This window comes from Podarcis gaigeae, assembly GCF_964106915.1.
Source record: "Podarcis gaigeae genome assembly, chromosome: 8".
NCBI classification, from domain to species: Eukaryota; Metazoa; Chordata; class Lepidosauria; order Squamata; family Lacertidae; genus Podarcis; species Podarcis gaigeae.
In genome coordinates, this window is record NC_139684.1 from 57,830,732 (window position 1) to 57,847,288 (window position 16,557).

Consider the following 16,557-nt stretch of genomic DNA (forward strand, 5'->3'; position numbering starts at 1 on the left):
TTTGTGCCAAGTCTGTTTGCAGCACCAAACGTCTATAAAAGGGCATTGTTTTCTTTTGGATACTGATTTTGACAGTTGTCAACCAAGCTAAGCTAGTTTTTTGTACTTTTTAAACTGTCATGACGTTGGTTTTTCCCCCCTACCCCCCTGCCTAGGAACTTGGCTTGGTTGCAATTTCTCACGCTTCAGACAGTTGCACATTTGAAAAACAAGAAAAGCAGAAGTAGCCAGAGGCTTGAGAAGGGCTATGATGTAGTGTTCAATTCACATGTGGAAAACAGTCTCCAACTGTGGGCAGAAGGCTGAGTTTTTCTCAGTGAAAAAATGCAGCACCCACAGCCAAGACTGTACAGTTCAGACCTGTAATTAGGAAGAAAGGTGGGGGGGCAGGGGATGCCAAGCTAAGCCAAACTGACATGAATTATCGCTCTGGGTTTATTACAGTCTGTCCAGCTGAGTCTGAGGAGAGAGAGCTATCTGAGGAGAGAGAGCTATTTGATAGAAAACATTATCAGTCCTATGGTGCCCAGAGTGGGAGATATTTGCTCAACACCCCAGGGTCAAAACAGCCAGGGAAGTATATGGAAGGTGCTCTTAGCTGTTGCCACGGTTGGTTCTACAGGGGAGAAGAGAAGCTATGAGGGGTTATGGGGCATTTCACACATTGCCAAACTGTTGTGCTGCTAGGTATGAGATAGGATCTCCCACTTTTTAATATGGTGCAAAGCAGCTGTGAGCCCCCAAACTGGATGGTTGGAACTGCACTAGGGAGAGAGTGTTTAGTTGCTGCCACTTACTCGACCATCTCTTGTTTTCCTGATCTAATCCTCCATTCTCACTTTAGCTGTGTGATGATGGGGGAACGAGCAAGCACATTAGGCAAGAAGCCATGACTTCTCCTGGCTTTCTGATTGGTGTGTCTGCATGATACATTTATTGCAAGTGTGTGTGTGTTGCATTTGCACTTGGATAAAATATAAACCAGCTGTTAGGTAGGAGAAAGAGGTCAGCAAGTTTACCATAAAGAATGGGAACAGGATACTAGAAAAGAGTCTTGAGAGAAGCATCTTGTAAATGAAAGCCTGGTAGCATCATTAGGAGGGCAGGGAAGCAGAGAATAACAAACAGATGAATTCTGTTTATTTTCTGGGTAATTCTGCAGGACTTGCTTCCAAATTCATTCATTCATTCATTCATTACATTTATATCCCACCTTTCTCCAGGAAGCTCAGTATGGCCTACAAGCTTCTCCCCATTTCTTAATCACAACAACCCTGTGAGGTGGGTTAGACTGAGAGTGAGTGGCTGGCCCAAGACCACACCCAGTGAGCATCATGGCTGAGTGGGGATTTGAAGCCTGATTTCCCAGCACTCTAACCACTACACCACACTGACTCCTGTGAATAGGAACACGGACTGGCATTCTCCACCCCAAACACACGCACATTTAGTTTCTCTATTGGGCTAACCCAAATGTCACAAAATGGTACAGAAGCTTTTAAGTTCGCCAAAACTTTTCATTGGTCTAGGTGGGAAGAAGGTACTTTTGTCAAGCCATCCATTTCTGCATCTGGTAAGAGTCTTAAGATGAAGAGTGGGAAGAGGTAGACCCCCCTTTTCTCCCCTCACATATTTACTGTCTAAAAATGGCCCTTCCTAGTGTAGCATCATCCAGATTTTTTGAACTACAGTTTGGTTGTGCTGACGGGCTGACGGGAGTTGTAGGACAGTGTGTCTTGAAGGTGCCATGGTGGGGAAGGCTGGTGTGAGGAAAAAGGCCGCATGCTGGCCCTCCTATTGCAAGGCAGTTAGTGTCTGTCCTCCCTTTTCTTTTGCCCTCCAGTCTTTCCTCCTCCTGCTGCTTTTGCTTCTCTGAATCAGGGAAAGGTTTGCGCCTTTGTCCAAGTGAGAGCTAGCCAGCCAGCGCTCTGGCATCCTCTCCGCGTTCTGTATTTGAAGCTCTAAGCTATGCTTCCAAGTATTTTCTGCCGAGGCGGTTGTTAAGGCTGGGTTTTGCGTTTTTAAGCCTCCCCCACTAAACCTGTCTCTGGTTTCTGGATCATTCCCACCCAAATATGGCAGCTGTTCCTGATTGTGGGTGGGGGTGGGGATTTTGCTTGAACAGAGCGAAATGCTTTGGAGTCCTCTCCTGTGTTCGTTTTAAAAATAAATTTTGTATTTGAGGTTATGGCCGGAGCGTGTAGGAAGAGGTGGCGGCATGTCCCTTCAGAGAGCTTGCATGCCTGGCTTATCGGTCTGGTGTGTGTGTGTGTGTGTGTGTGTGTGTGTGTGTGTGTGTGTGTCTGGCTGCTGTTGCATGTAGGAGGGCCCTTTCCATTTATATCTATCTATAAAATATATAATATAAAATAAGCAGTCCCAGCAGAAGGGCTGGGTGAGTCGTTTGCTGTTATGTTGCCATCAATCCTTCTTATGGCAGAATGGCTCTATAGCTCTGGACAGCATCTTCATTTAATATCCTGGCATGTTCCCATTTCTGGAGACAAGTTGCTGAACGTTGCAAGGAAGGAAAACATTTCCCCCTGACTTTTTCAAGCTTAGATTCTTGCTGCCTTGCATCACAGCTGTCTCGCTCAGGGCCCTCCGTAAACCATAGGGAAGTTTGGGCACAGTTTTGTTTGGAAGTGGCTGCTAAATCTTTAGCTGGCTGCAAAGCTTTAGAAATGTGTTGCTGTTCCTAATTTTCTTATGAACAGAGCAATTTGTTGCTTCAGTTTGGTGGTTTTTGCTGCTGATTTACTTTTCATGTGCCACTTTCCCCTGGGAGCAAAGGGCTCCTTAAAGATCACCAAAAACTACCTCGCCAGGTGTTTTGGACTACAACTCCCATCATCCCTCACCATTGTCTATGTTGGCAGGAGTGGGAGTCCAGAGCACCTGGGGAGGCTGTGAATGAGTATGAGCGTGCTTTTTCTTTCTCCCACTCCTGCTGCTGACATTTATCATGACACCCCTATGAGGTAGGGCAAACTGACAAATAGTGGTGATTCAGGGCTATTGGATGAATAAGAGACTTCGTCCTGGGAGTCTTGTGTTCTAGCAATTACTCAGCAGCTTAAAAAAACCCCCAGCAACCAGGTACTAAGAAATTGCGGGGGGGGGAGGGGCATGTTGCGTAATGCACTGCTTGAAATTTGAATATTTTTTCAGCTCTGGACCTTAATACATTCGGTCATGGTTAAATGCCCTATGGGATTTAATCACGCATCAGTTTTTTTTATTATAAAACAAAAGTCTGTAGTTTGAAGTAATTGTGTTTAAATGCCACAGCAGATGAATTCTACCACTTACACCTGCACAAATCATGCATTTTAATATGATATTTACAGAATTGCTGTGTGTTGACTTGATCTTTTGGAAAGGCACCTGATAAATCTTGTTAATAAAAAAAAGGGTTCTCCCAATGAAGCATGAGAAAGAGGCTCTTCTGGGTGGTGTATCTTGGCAAGATCCCAGCAAGACAAAGCTCTCTGTTATAACTGAACCAGTGTCTGTAGCTTTCGAGTAACACAAAACTGCTTGCCTAGACCAGATGTGCGGAACTTCAAGTTGTTGCTGAAATACAACAACTCCCACCATCCTTGGTCTTCAGCCATGCTTTCTGGAGCTGATGGGAGTTGCAGTTTGGCAACATCTGGAGGGCGAAAGGTTCCTTGCACCTGGTCTCAGTGATATGCCAATAGATGTTGGCCCAATAAGAAGAAGCATTAAAGACAACTTTTTGTTTTAAAATGGAGGTCCAAAGGAAGACTGCCAGGATGTAGGAAGATGCCTAATCTTAAGTCAGACTATTGGTCCATATAGCCCAGGAGTATCTACACAACTGGCAGCAGGTCTCTAGGGATTCCTTCCCACCCCTACTTGGATACAGTGAATGTATTTATTCTGTCTTCTGTCCCAAGCAGAAAACATTTGCTGCCTCCGAAGTAAGGTGTGCACAGAACTGTCTCTTGCAGTGCATGATGGCAGCCTTCGTGCACAGAGTAAGAACCAGTCCAGGGGCTGCATGCAGCTGGTGTGGCTCGAAGGGCATGGTGGGATGGGAGGCTCTTCTGCCCTTTTTCTCGCCTCCTTCTGAGGAGAGGAGTTTGCTCAAGGGCAGCTACCCTTTGAGTGTCACTCTCAGTGTGGCCTCTGACCACTTCGGGTGCTCTTCACGCAGCTGTCTTGCAGGGCAGTGGGGAGGTAATAATAATAATAATAATAATAATAATAATAATAATAATAATAAATTTATACCCTACCCATCCAGTAGGGTTTCCCAGCCACTCTGGGCAGCTCCCAACAGATTAAATGCAATGCCTCTTCCTTTAATTTGCCACCCTGGGCAACTGCCCTGTTTTCCTCCTGTAAATACAGTGTGCCCGGAGATGCTGGGGATTGAATCTAGGAGCTTCTGCATGCAAAGCAGTTAATTATAAGAAGAGCCTTGATAGGCCAGAGGAACTGACTAATCCAGCATCCTGTTCTCCTGCTGGCCAGCAAGATGGGAAGCCTGGACCTGAATGCAGCCATGGAGGCAGAGCATAGCCATTGTCGCTAATTGCCATTGATAGCCTTCTCCTCTGTGAATTTGTCTAATATTTTTAAAGCCATCTAGGTTGGTGACTATTCCTGCATCTTGTGATAGGTGCTCTTCCATGCAGCTACAGCCCTTCCCATAAGTTGAATCAATGTAAGCTGAAGGAGAAGGGACTGTGTGCATTTTAAAAGGAAGTTCTGGAAGAGAAAGGGCAGCAAGAGGAGCGGGAGGCAGCTGGGAAGAGAATGAGGTGCTAGACCAATCAAACAGGAATGATATGGTCAGGTGTGGGGGAGGGGAAGGCGCTGGAATGACAGTTGATGTTTCTCCAGGACAGCATCAAACCTTCAGGTGTTTATTGACTCACATAACTCCTTTGTGTTCATTAAATAAAAAAATAGTAAATCCAGCCCTCTATAAAGAACTTTGAAGATCACAGTGAAAATTTTTGCGCCAGACATGGAAGTGAGGCAGAAGGGATTGAGATGCAGGTTTAGTAAACTCATCCTTTGCTCTGTCCCTACAAAAAGGAAGTTGCAGCATAAAGTATATCCTCCTTAATTTCCATCTGCCAGCTTGGCTTTGGGCCTCTGCTGTTTAGCAACCATCCAGGGCAAGCAGTCCTATGTCATCTGCCACTATGGCTGCTGTTGATGGTTCCTTGGAGTTTGCCCAGCTCTGTGTGAAGCAGGCCACTGTTCTTCCCATTCCACAGGGAGGGAACCAAGTGACATGAAAGAGCAACATGCCATGCGCTCTATCGTGGTATATTATCAGAACTCCCAGAAACACACAGGGCTTGTCGTCGTCACTGAGATCAGTTTACATGTGCAGCTGGGAGTCAACAAGCTGAGAATCAGGCAGTCCAAAACATATCTAAACTGGTCCTTAGTGGGCTAAGGGTCTCTTTCCAGGGATGCTTTAGCCAGACAGTGAGCAGTTTGGATGAGCCTTTTGTGTAGGAATTTGTGTTAATATGAATCTCTTGATTCCAGCCATTGGATTCTTCCCTACCTGTGATCATATGTATTCTGGGAGTTGCAGAGGTTTGGCGTTTCACGTGCCCACATGGCTAAATGGCCTCTTCTGCTGTAGTGTTCCCAAGTGAAGGAGCTACCTGCCTTCCCCTTTTTCTTAATTCCTCCTCTGCTACCATTTCCCCTTCACAGGAGCCTCCCTTTCCTGGGAAGGAGAAATGGCAGCTCTTTGTCAGAGTCTTGTCTGTCATCAGGTACTTTTCAGAAGATCCAGGGCTCCCTGATAGGAACAGCCTTCTCCTGATTTTATCTCACACTTTCTTCCCTCCCTTTATTTCTAAACCTTGCTTTGCCTTATGGAGCTTTTTATTTCTCACAAGGTCGTGGGAAGATCTTGGAGATTGAGCAATTGCACTCATCTTTCTTTTGTCTTTTTGAGTGATAATGCAGCAAACTTTCCGTATGTTTATGATACCTTGTGCATGTGGAAGGCAGTGTATAGGAAGCAGTTGTGCAGCTGGTGTGAACATGCTGTGGAATGTGGTGCTCTCTCCAGCGGTGTTGAGAGAAGGAGGTGGATAAATTTTTCTCCAAGAGAGAGAGTGAATTATGCCTGTCAACCTTACAGAGGAGTGTGGGTGTGTAGCTAATCTGGCTTTTCTGGTGCAGGAGGTGGTGGTGGAGAGAGATGTAGCTGCTGGCCACTTTGCCTTCTAGGGCCACATGTTGTGTTTCAGTACAGCCTCATTTGTTGCCATGACTTTTCCTCCAAGCTCTAAATGCAACAGAGCTAACACTTTTCTTGTCTATCAGGTTGGCTGGCTGGTTTTTACAGAGATACCCTTTATAGCTCAGCTGCATTTTCTTTCTTTTTGCTTGCGTTTAAAACCTTTTTCCAGAAGTGAAACAAAACTCCAGATTCCTCTCTGCAAATACCTTTATATTCTCAGCTCAAGATACTGATAGCCAATTAGTAAGCTAGTCCATTCTCATTAACTTGCTATGTCTGCAAGCTTCATTCATGGGTTGGTGTGATCTGTAAATGAAGTCTGGCATTCATATGTAGGAGATGCTCTCAGCCACAGCTGGAGACAGAATGAAATGGTTAGCCAGTAGCCTCCAGGGATTGCCCTAAGGCAGCCTTCATCAACTGGGTGTGCTCCAGATATTTTGTACTGCAACTTGCATCAGCTCAGCCAGCACTGCCAATATTCAGGAATGATGGGAATTGTTGTCGAAAGGTCTTGGGGATACAAGGCAGGCCGAGGTTGCCCGAAAGTACTGAGCAACTTCTTGCCAGTCTGGTGTTAGATTTAGATCAATGTTGTGTGCTGACAGAGACCTGGATTCAAATCCCTCCATAGCCTTGATGTTCACTGACAGCCAGTCATCTTGACCTTGGGACAGTAAGAATCTCCACTAATGCATCATCTATCTCACAAGTTTGTTGTTAGGATAAAATTGAAGTGGGGCTAACCATGTACAGTATGCTGCCCTGAGTTCCCGGCCTGATAAAACTATAGCAAATAAGAAGGCTAAGTAAGACAACTGATGATTTGTGATGGAGGTTGACATCCTTTGTCTCTCCCTCCCCCATCCCCCGCTTCCATGTTTCCTCAGACATTCCAGAAGGAGCAAGTTGACCCCCTTCAGGCAAAACTGCAGCAAGTCAATGGGCTCGGACAGGGACTCATCCAGAGTGCGGGAAAGAATTGTGACGTCCAGGGCTTGGAACATGACATGGAGGACATCAACACCCGCTGGAACACCCTCAACAAGAAGGTGAGCTGCACTTGGTGGCTCCTCGGCATTACTAACAATGTCCTTCTGCTGGGAGGAGCAGTGGGATACAGCCTGCAGGCACACAAGGTGACCACCTTGCAGAACTAACCAGGCCTGAACATGGTTGATGCCTGGATGGGAGATGCCTTGGGAACCCCAGGTATGCCACTTTGGGTTCCACGATGGAAGAAAGGTGGGATTTAAAATGCACTTCAACTATATTGCATGGGAGCTGTTAGGATGCAGGAGGAGGGTGCCTGCCCATGAGCAAAGTGAAGATAATTGTCAGTGAAGTCCAGGCCACCTAGTGCTAGGCATGGAGAATGGATGTGGGCCTTTCCACACACACACACACACAGTGTCTTCAAATACTTTTCTATTTCTGCGTATAAAAGAAGGTAAAAGGGGCACTCTTAGGGAAGTGGCTGGGGGTGGGAGATAATTGTGTCTCCCGGTGGATCTGTCCACCATTGAGAGTTGTGTTTGCTTCTCTATAGATTCATTCTGGATTCTGTTCCTTGGTCACCCTAGAGAGTGACCAATTATTGGGAAATTGATTTTTACATAAATGTTATTAGTCACTTAAAAAAAAAAAGAACTCAAGGGAAGTAATGTTCTACCTTGCAGGGTGACTGTGAAAATGAAGCGAATCTGAGAAGCACTCTTTCCAAATGGTTGACCAGTAAATGCTTCTGTAGCAATATATATGTGTGACTGTTATGTTTTGGCAAAATGTAGGTGGCACAGAGGATTGCACAGCTGCAGGAAGCCCTGTTGCATTGTGGGAAGTTCCAGGATGCCTTGGAGCCTTTGCTCAGCTGGTTGGCCGACACGGAGGAGCTCATCTCCAACCAGAAGCCACCATCTGCTGAATATAAAGTAGTGAAGGCTCAGATTCAGGAGCAAAAGGTGAGGAGTTGGTGGCCGGGGGACCTTGAATTCACAGAGCACAGCTGGCTGGCAGGACCCACCATGGCCTCTCTCTGCTTTGGGCACTCAGCTCCACCAGCAGCCCCAGGTACCCCCAGTTGACAGGAAAGGTTTCACTTGCTTTCCTTTTGGCAGACAGCTTCTACCTACCACCTGTGCCATGTCAAATAAGCAGGAGAAGGAAGGAAAGAGGTTGGTAGTTGGTGAGCTTTGGAGAACAGAGAGGGGACAATATAGGGGACAGACACCCAACCTTTAGTGTGGAGACAGCCCCCACTAGGAATGGCATAAAAGGCAGCCTTTGTTGGGTGAGTTCTGGGAACTTGAAGTTGATGGTGGTGAGTGAAAGGGGAGAAAGAGGGCACAGTTAAAAGTGGTAGGAGGGAAATGTGAGTTTAGCAGAGGGAGAACCCTGGGGACCTTTGGCCTTACTGAAAGCAGAAGGGTAATTCCTTCCTTAGCAGAATAATTATCACTTTCTAATTCTTTATTCCAAAGTTGCTCCAGCGTCTCCTGGATGACCGGAAAGCTACTGTCGAGATGATCCAAGCAGAGGGTGGGAGAATAGCTCAGTCTGCTGAACCAGCAGACAGGGAGAAGATAGTTGCCCAACTGGAGAGCCTTGGAAGCCACTGGGCAGGACTTCTCAGCAAAGCTACAGCCAGGTAAGCTACAAGGCCTGTAGGATGCAAGCTTGTCTGTTGTAATTTAGCACTGAAGCGAGAGAAAGTAACCTTGTAATTTAGCACTGAAGCGAGAGAAAGTAACTCTCCCTGCAAAGTATACTTTGATGTTCTTTTGGTAAGCTGCCTTATACTGAGTCGGACCATTGGTCCATCTAGCTCAGCACAGGCTACTCTGATTGGCAGCAGCTCTCCAGGGTTTCAGGCAGGGAGCCTTTCCCAGCCCTACCTGGAGATGCTGCTGGGAGCTGGACCCCTTGGGGCTTCTGCATGCACAGCAGATACTCTGCCATTGAGCTGTGGTCCTTTGCTCTGGTAACCCTGCTGTTTCATAACACAAGTTATTTTATAAACTGTGACTACCTGTGCAATGCACACAATAACTTTGCAAAACAAGCTGTTAAAGATGCCGTCTCATGCCTGTGCTCTGAATGAAATCACTCTGAACTTCTGAGCCATATGGCTAGGACATTGCAACTGAGTGTGGTTAGCAGGACTGAAGAATACAAACTGTGTCTGTAGGATGGGATGCACTACTTGCAGGAGAGTCTCTTGCTTGTAAAACTCACAAAAACCCCCTCTTGATCCTGTGAGTCCCAGAGCACCATGAGCAGCACATGTGGAACATGCTTCTGTGCCACACTATTTCTTTCTTCTTTAAAATATTTATCATCTGCCCTTCACTCGAAGGTGCCAAGATAGAAATATGTGCAGTATAAACTAAAACCAAACTATAAGATTAAATCAGCATAAAACAAAAATACAGAATTCAGATACCAATAAAACCAGCAGTGGTAGCAGGTAACCTTTGGCCATCCAGGGCCAGTCCAGGATGTTTTAATGTCTGTGGAGGGCAGTCCTCAAGACCTCTCTTGCAGATGTAAGAAAAAGGGGAAGGTCCCCTTTCAATGAATGGTAGCTGTGCAAGAACAGATAACAGCTGTGGTTCACTTCAGAGGAGGCAGTCAGTGCAGGAGAACTTTATGTTAGTGGATTTTGACCTGTGCATCAGCTCTGTGTTACTCTCTGCTGCCCTTTAGCTTACCCCCAAGCTGCTACCTCACCCTCCTACTTGGGGTTGGGATGGAGTGTTTCTTCCAAACTCAGTTTATATTGGCACACCTGTGGGCTCATCATTACACATGACTGCATGCATACCGCTTTCCCACATATGTGAAGCAACCCACAGACCAAAAAAAAGGTCTAAGGAACCATGTTCTGGGTATAAAGAGCTGTAGGTTCCCTCCCTCTGTCCCTAGAAGTTTCTGCTTTGCTTTGGGGGGGGGGGCTGTGTGTGCGTGAGAGAGAAGCTTTTCTGCACAGCTCTGGAATTAGATGGAAGTGTAAAATCCAAGGAAAGGGTTATCATTAATATTTTTTTAAACCTGGCAGTTGCATTCCAGCAACTCCACAGAGAATCAAGTGCAACATCTGTGAAAATGGCCTATATCAGCAATTTCTTCAAGCTGTATGTCTCTCCCCCCCCCCACCCCGCCTTGGCTTTCCCACATTTCCTAGACAGGTTTCATTCACATGGAGAAGGGGGAACCCCACTCCTCCTTAGCCCCACCATGTCTAAACATGAGATTTCAGATCATCAAATCTTTTGCATGGGGCTACAAAAATTACCAATATTTTCACTGAACCCACAATTCCCTTCTTGCTCAATCATCACCAATTTAGGCGACATCAGTGTATATGTCATTAAGGTTTTGGGGGTTGTTTTTGCTGTTGTTTTGTTTTGTTTTGCTTTGCTTTGCTTTGCTTTGCTTTGCTTTGCTTTGCTTTGCTTTGCTTTGCTTTGCTTTGCTTTGCTTTGCTTTGCTTTGCTTTGCTTTGCTTTGCTTTGCTTCATGCATCTATCACTTTATTCATATATTCATTGAACTGCATTTCTCCTCTTGTTACCCCCTGCCCTGTTTTGGAGACATCCTTTTGGAGCTCTTCACAGCCCACTTGGTTGTTCATCATACTGAATACTTTGGTGTCATCCACAAACTTTGTCAGCTCCCTTCTCACTCCTGTCTCCAGACCATTCCTGAACAAGTTCAGGGGCACCATCGGCTTCAATGCACAGATCCTTCAGGAACTTTACTGCATGCTTCCTTCCTTCCATTGTGAGAACTGTCTGTTTATTCCCACACTCTGTTTCCTGTTCTTTAAGCAGCTGCTGATCCTTAAGAGGATCTGTCCTTTCACCCTGTGACTGCTGAGTTTATTCAGAAGTGTTTGGGGAGAGGGACCTTGTTAAAAACTTTTAGGAAGCTCAACTATTCAGTGTCTGCCAGACTACATGTTTCAGCAATCTTATTGGCACTCCAAATCTTATTGGCACTCTCGAACTCCAAAAGGTTGATGAGGCAGGCTCTTGATACATTAATCCTGTCTTCAAAAAAGGGGGGTGGAGTTAATGACCCTGGAGGCTCTTGCCCATCCTTTGCCAAGATGATGCCCTCCAGATGTTGGCTGGGGCTGATGGGAGTAGTAGTCCAAAACATCTGGAGGGCATCATCTTGGCGAAGGCTGTTCCAGCCAGTCCTGGAAGTCTCTTAAAATGCTTTCTAGCAGAATCCCTGGTGCAAAAGCTGAACCTGGTTATCTGCTCAACTTTCTCATGATAAATACTCTGGGTGCTCATTTCATTCTTTGTTATTGCAGCAATGGCAAAGTAGCCTCATCTTCTTCCTCGTCCCCCCCCCCCCCATTGTTGCTGATGGATTTGTTTTTTTCTTGCCACAGGCAAAACCAGCTGGAGGAGATCCTGGTTTTGGCCAAGCAGTTCCACGAGACATCAGAGCCCATCTCTGACTGGCTTTCGGTGACTGAGAAGAAACTGGCCAACTCAGAGCCCATTGGGACTCAGACGGCCAAAATCCAGCAGCAGATAAGCCGGCATAAGGTGGGCAAAGGGTTGCCAAGGAATTGTGAAATGTGGGGGTGACGGGGGAGCACTGTGTGGTAGGCACTTCAGTAAGAATAGCTGCTGCTGTGGAACCTAGGTACCTGAATAAGATTTGGGGGCGGGGGGAGGTTGGAAACATGCATGTCATAATGGAACAATCCTTAAGCCAAGTTGAGTTGGTTGGAATTCAGAATGAAGAGTCTCATGGTTTGTATCCAAGCAAAATGTTGAGCCTCAGAACATGCAGGACAAGACTGCCAATGACTACTACCCGTGATGACTTATGTTCTGCTTTCACTGTCAGACATAGTATACCTCTGAATAGCAGATGTGGGAATCAGAGACAGGTAGAACGCCGATACACTTGGGTCCTGCTTGCAGACTTCCTATAGGCATTCGTTTGGCCAGTATAAGAGCAGGATACTGGGCTATTGGACTGATCCGGCAGCAGGGTTGTTCTTAGGTTTTTAACTTTAGTAGTTCCTAGCATATTTCCCATATCACTAAATCCTAGAATCCTGCACTTGGTGCAATCCTAGATGGGTCTGCTTGGAATAAGGTCCATTGGGTTTAGTGGGACATACTCCCAGCTAATTGTGCATAGGATTGCAGCCTTAGCGTGTTTGAACACTTGAGTGTTGTCACGTCAGCTCAGCCAATCGCAAGAAGGAATCATTGTTGGTGTCAATCAGGGGTCTCTGGGTAGGAAGAATCCTGGCTCATTAGAAGGGAATTGTGTGGGAGATACACCCCACCACACACACCTTTTCCCAAATTCAGTAACTTTTCCTCTTTAAGCTATGAAAATAGCAGCCACAGCTATAACTCCTGTTCATGAGATTACCTGGCCTCCGGAGAAGAATGAAACAAAACTCCCATCTCTCACTTTTCTTTATTTAAACAATTTATTTCATATATGTTATTGCCCTCATGGGTGGATATTTTTACTTTGAGTTTGCATGATCATCAGACACGCTCATTTCTCAGTTTTGTTTTAGATTTGTTTCCCGTTTATTCCATTTTCAGTCATAAGTTTCTGTCTGCTTGTTTTGTGTTCCCCCTTCTCTTAAACCATCTCATGGATCTCCAGGCCCTCGATGAGGAGATAGAGAGTCATGGCTCAGCTGTGGCTCTGGCAGTCAACACTGGACAGTCCCTGGCCTCCTTGAGCTGTCAGGCTGAGCAGGCCTCGCTGGCTGAGAAGCTTGACCTGCTTGAGTCCCGGTATGCAGAGGTTTGCGACCGGTGCGGCCGGAAGGCTGCCCTTCTTGACCAGGCCTTGTCCAACGCCCGGCTCTTTGGGGAGGACGAGGTGGAGGTGCTCAACTGGCTGGCTGAGGTTGAGGACAAGCTCAGCTCAGTGGCCGTCAAGGATTACAAGCGGGACATCCTGCAGAGGCAGCATGCTGACCACCTGGTACTGACTCCTTTTCCCATCTTTCATGATGTATTATTATTATTATTATTATTATTATTATTATTATTATTATTATTATTATATTTTCCCATCTTCCATGATGTATTCTTATTCTTCTTATCTTTTCCTTTGTTTCTCTTGCTTTGAGTCTTTTGATTTTGATCTGGGCCATTAATATCTCCCTAGAACACCAGCCCCACCCTTGCTGCTGCCCCATACAGCCACCACACAAACCGGCGTTATTGCTGTGCCAAAGTGGAAAAAAGAGAGAGAATGATGACCAACCCTTGTCCCAGTTAAGCCTTTTAGAAGGTTGCCACCCTCTACTTAAAGCAGCCCTTCCCAAAGGCATAGGTTTTTGACTACAGCTCCCATCAGCCCCATGATCCTGGGGTTGATGGGGTTTGTAGTCCAGAACATTTGGACTTGGTTAGGAAAGGCTGGTGTAAGTATTCCTCCTAGCTTGATGCAGTGGTGGTCTGCCTAGGACTCTCCCTCCTCTTCTGTTTGGTAGAAATAGTGAGCATCATCAATGCCCTGCCTTCCTTAGGCTTCAGGCTGCTTCTGTGTCCCCTCCCAGGGGCTTCCTGTGTGGAAGGGAGCCACAGGTGTCTCTTGGGTGCCGCCTTTACTCTGTCAATGGGCTGGTGTTGTCTGAGCCCCAGTGGGGGAAACTTGTTTTGGTCAAAGAGGAGCCTCTCCAGGGGAACTTGCCTTTGACACAAGGTTTTTTCCCCACCTGCCTAGGCCTTGAATGATGAGATTGTGAACCGCAAGAAGAATGTAGACCAGGCCATTAAGAACGGGCAGGCCCTTCTGAAGCAAACCACAGGTAAGGCTAACCAACCTATTGCACTCCCCACAATCCTTCCTGTCATTCTTCATTGACTTCTCTGTGCCAATGGCTGCAGAACATAGTACTTCCCCCCTCAAAAAGATTCACCCACTTCATTTCTTATTTTCTTATAAAGGGTTGCTTCAGGCAAACAGGAGTGGGGTTGAAAGCAGGGGCTTTAAATCCCAAGTATTTGCTGCTTTTTGCTTAGGAAGGCTTGTCATTTTCTAGAACATTAAGTATAGAAATTGTTTTATTGTTTTTAGCTTATTGAGTCTATAACATGTGGGGAGTTAATCTTATTTTATTCTACTTCGGTAGCTTTTGTTTGAGAAGTAGTTTCTAAGCCTGCAGATAAAGAGGCAAAACAAAAGAAGTCTCTAAACCAGATGACTAGAGTTTGCTGCAGCTAAACACTTGGTGGCTCCCTGCAGGGGAAGAAGTGCTGCTCATCCAGGAGAAGCTGGACGGCATCAAGACCCGCTACTCGGATATCACCACAGCCAGCTCAAAGGCTCTCCGCACTCTGGAGCAGGCCCGCCAGCTGGCCACCAAGTTCCAGTCCACGCACGAGGAGCTGACAGACTGGATGGGTCTGGTGGAAGAGGAGCTGACGTCGGGTGGAGGGCACTCTCCTGTCGGGGAGCAGATCCCTCAGTTCCAGCAGAGGCAGAAGGTCAGGAGCCATTCCACACTCAGGCAGAGTGTTTTCAAAGGAGAGTGGGCTTTGGTAGTAACAGGGAGTGTGCTAAGTAGTTAGTAACGGACCAAAAACTCACAAAAATGTGAACAGCTTGTAAGTTCTCTAGGACTTCTCAGCAGGCAAGAAGCCATTGTTACTTTACCAAATGAGCCTCGCTGTGTAACCTGTTGTTTGTAGGATCAGAGAGGGACCTTCTCCATCTGCAATCCTCCTCTTGGAATGTGTCTACAAGTGCTGACTTCATGGCTTGCTAATTGCGCTACTTCCCTGGGTTTTGGGGTTTTTTTAAAAAAAATTGTCCATACTCCCAGCTTTATGTGATATTCTGAAGAGTTATGGAGAGCTTAGAAGCTTTTAGATTGGTCCTAATAAAGGCATTTGCAGACTTTGGAATGGTTTTTAATGGACTGACACAGCTATGTCTGCTTTTTAGTTTAAAGCACCTGCATGTAAAAGTGGTTGTTATCATACACTGGCCTGTGATCCACAGCCAGGAAGATGCCTTGCCTGCTTCTGCTGGGATGGGAAATGTTCTTTCCTCTTTCCTTCCACTACAAATGAAATACCTCTCTCCATCTCAGCAAATGGAGGCTTGGATTTCCAACATCAGGGGGCCCTCTGCCGGTCTTTGATCATGAAAAAATACCCTTCTTGCACAACCCAAAGGGCAAGTGGATTCACAACCACAGACAGCCGGACCTTTTTTCCTTTTCTTTTCCAGGAACTGAAGAAGGAGGTCATGGAGCACAGGCTTATCCTGGATACTGTGAACGAAGTCAGCCGTGCCCTCCTGGAGCTGGTGCCCTGGCGTGCCCGCGAAGGGCTGGATAAGTTGGTTTCGGATACTAATGAGCGCTACAAGATGATCAGTGACACCATCAAGCAAAGGGTGGAAGAAATAGATGCTGCTATACAGAGGTCCCAGCAGGTAGAGTTTGAGAGTTTGCTTTTTTAGTGGCCCTTGTTTCTTCCCTCATAAAGACCTTCTATGGAAAAAGGCTTGGTGCAGAGAAGGCAGGGAGCGGGCAGGCTTCTAAATTAAAAAGAAAATAGGTCCCCTCCTCCACACAGATGACAGGAGACTTTGCCTTCAGTAAGCTGTAATTGGGACTGGTACAATGTGCCACAAACACAAAACAAGAACTAAAGATATGTGTACAGCCAGTCAGTAAAGCACGTGATCTCACCCACAGGATACACATCAACTCACAAAACGTAATGTTTCTGCATGGAGCATATTATCAAGGAATCAAACATTTGTAAAATCAGTTTATTTTTCTAGCCTGTCTTGGGTGGTCCTTTTTCTGGGCTGTCTTCTGCTTTGCAGGCAGAGTAACACTAGCGAGGCCAAGGTCAGTTTCAAGGGTAATGAGTGAGTCATTGATGGAGAGTTGGATGAAAACAGAGTTTTCACTCGAGAATAGTGAACCAAAAAACCACAAGCTTCAGGTCAACTTTCTCACACACATTCATTCATTTCAGATACAGAATTAACTCCGTAAATCTCATCTCTTGATCAGTCAAGTGCCTGAAACACTAATGTTGATTCCTAAGAATTTTCCATCTTTGCACAGGGCTAGTAGTTTTAAAACTTTGATTTCTCAGCACTTACGAACTTAAAATTATTTTCACACACTGCTCAGAAGCTGCCTTCTCTCACGTGGCCCTCTGGGTGCTGTTGATGGACTCATCACCCCTGTCTCTAAGGAGAGTCTGAGTCCCAACAGCATCTGGAGAACAGCACTGGGGCTTGTGGATATGTCAGAAAGCAGTGTTGTGGCTAAG

General features: G+C 46.1%; 1 protein-coding gene across 20 annotated transcripts in view; it reads left to right on the top strand.

The window, feature by feature from the left end:
• The window catches only part of MACF1 (microtubule actin crosslinking factor 1), a 292,549-nt gene that overhangs the window by 237,062 nt on the left and 38,930 nt on the right, over positions 1-16,557 (top strand). For 19 of the 20 annotated variants that reach the window (XM_083751563.1, XM_083751572.1, XM_083751574.1 and 16 more), the window contains 8 exons: positions 7,141-7,302; positions 8,041-8,211; positions 8,731-8,897; positions 11,655-11,814; positions 12,908-13,234; positions 13,982-14,066; positions 14,504-14,745; positions 15,494-15,700. In XM_083751563.1, the coding sequence (XP_083607689.1) occupies positions 7,141-7,302; positions 8,041-8,211; positions 8,731-8,897; positions 11,655-11,814; positions 12,908-13,234; positions 13,982-14,066; positions 14,504-14,745; positions 15,494-15,700 (1,521 nt within the window). The remainder of the gene's footprint in view (positions 1-7,140; positions 7,303-8,040; positions 8,212-8,730; positions 8,898-11,654; positions 11,815-12,907; positions 13,235-13,981; positions 14,067-14,503; positions 14,746-15,493; positions 15,701-16,557) is intronic. The other variant, XM_083751581.1, reaches the window with a different exon arrangement.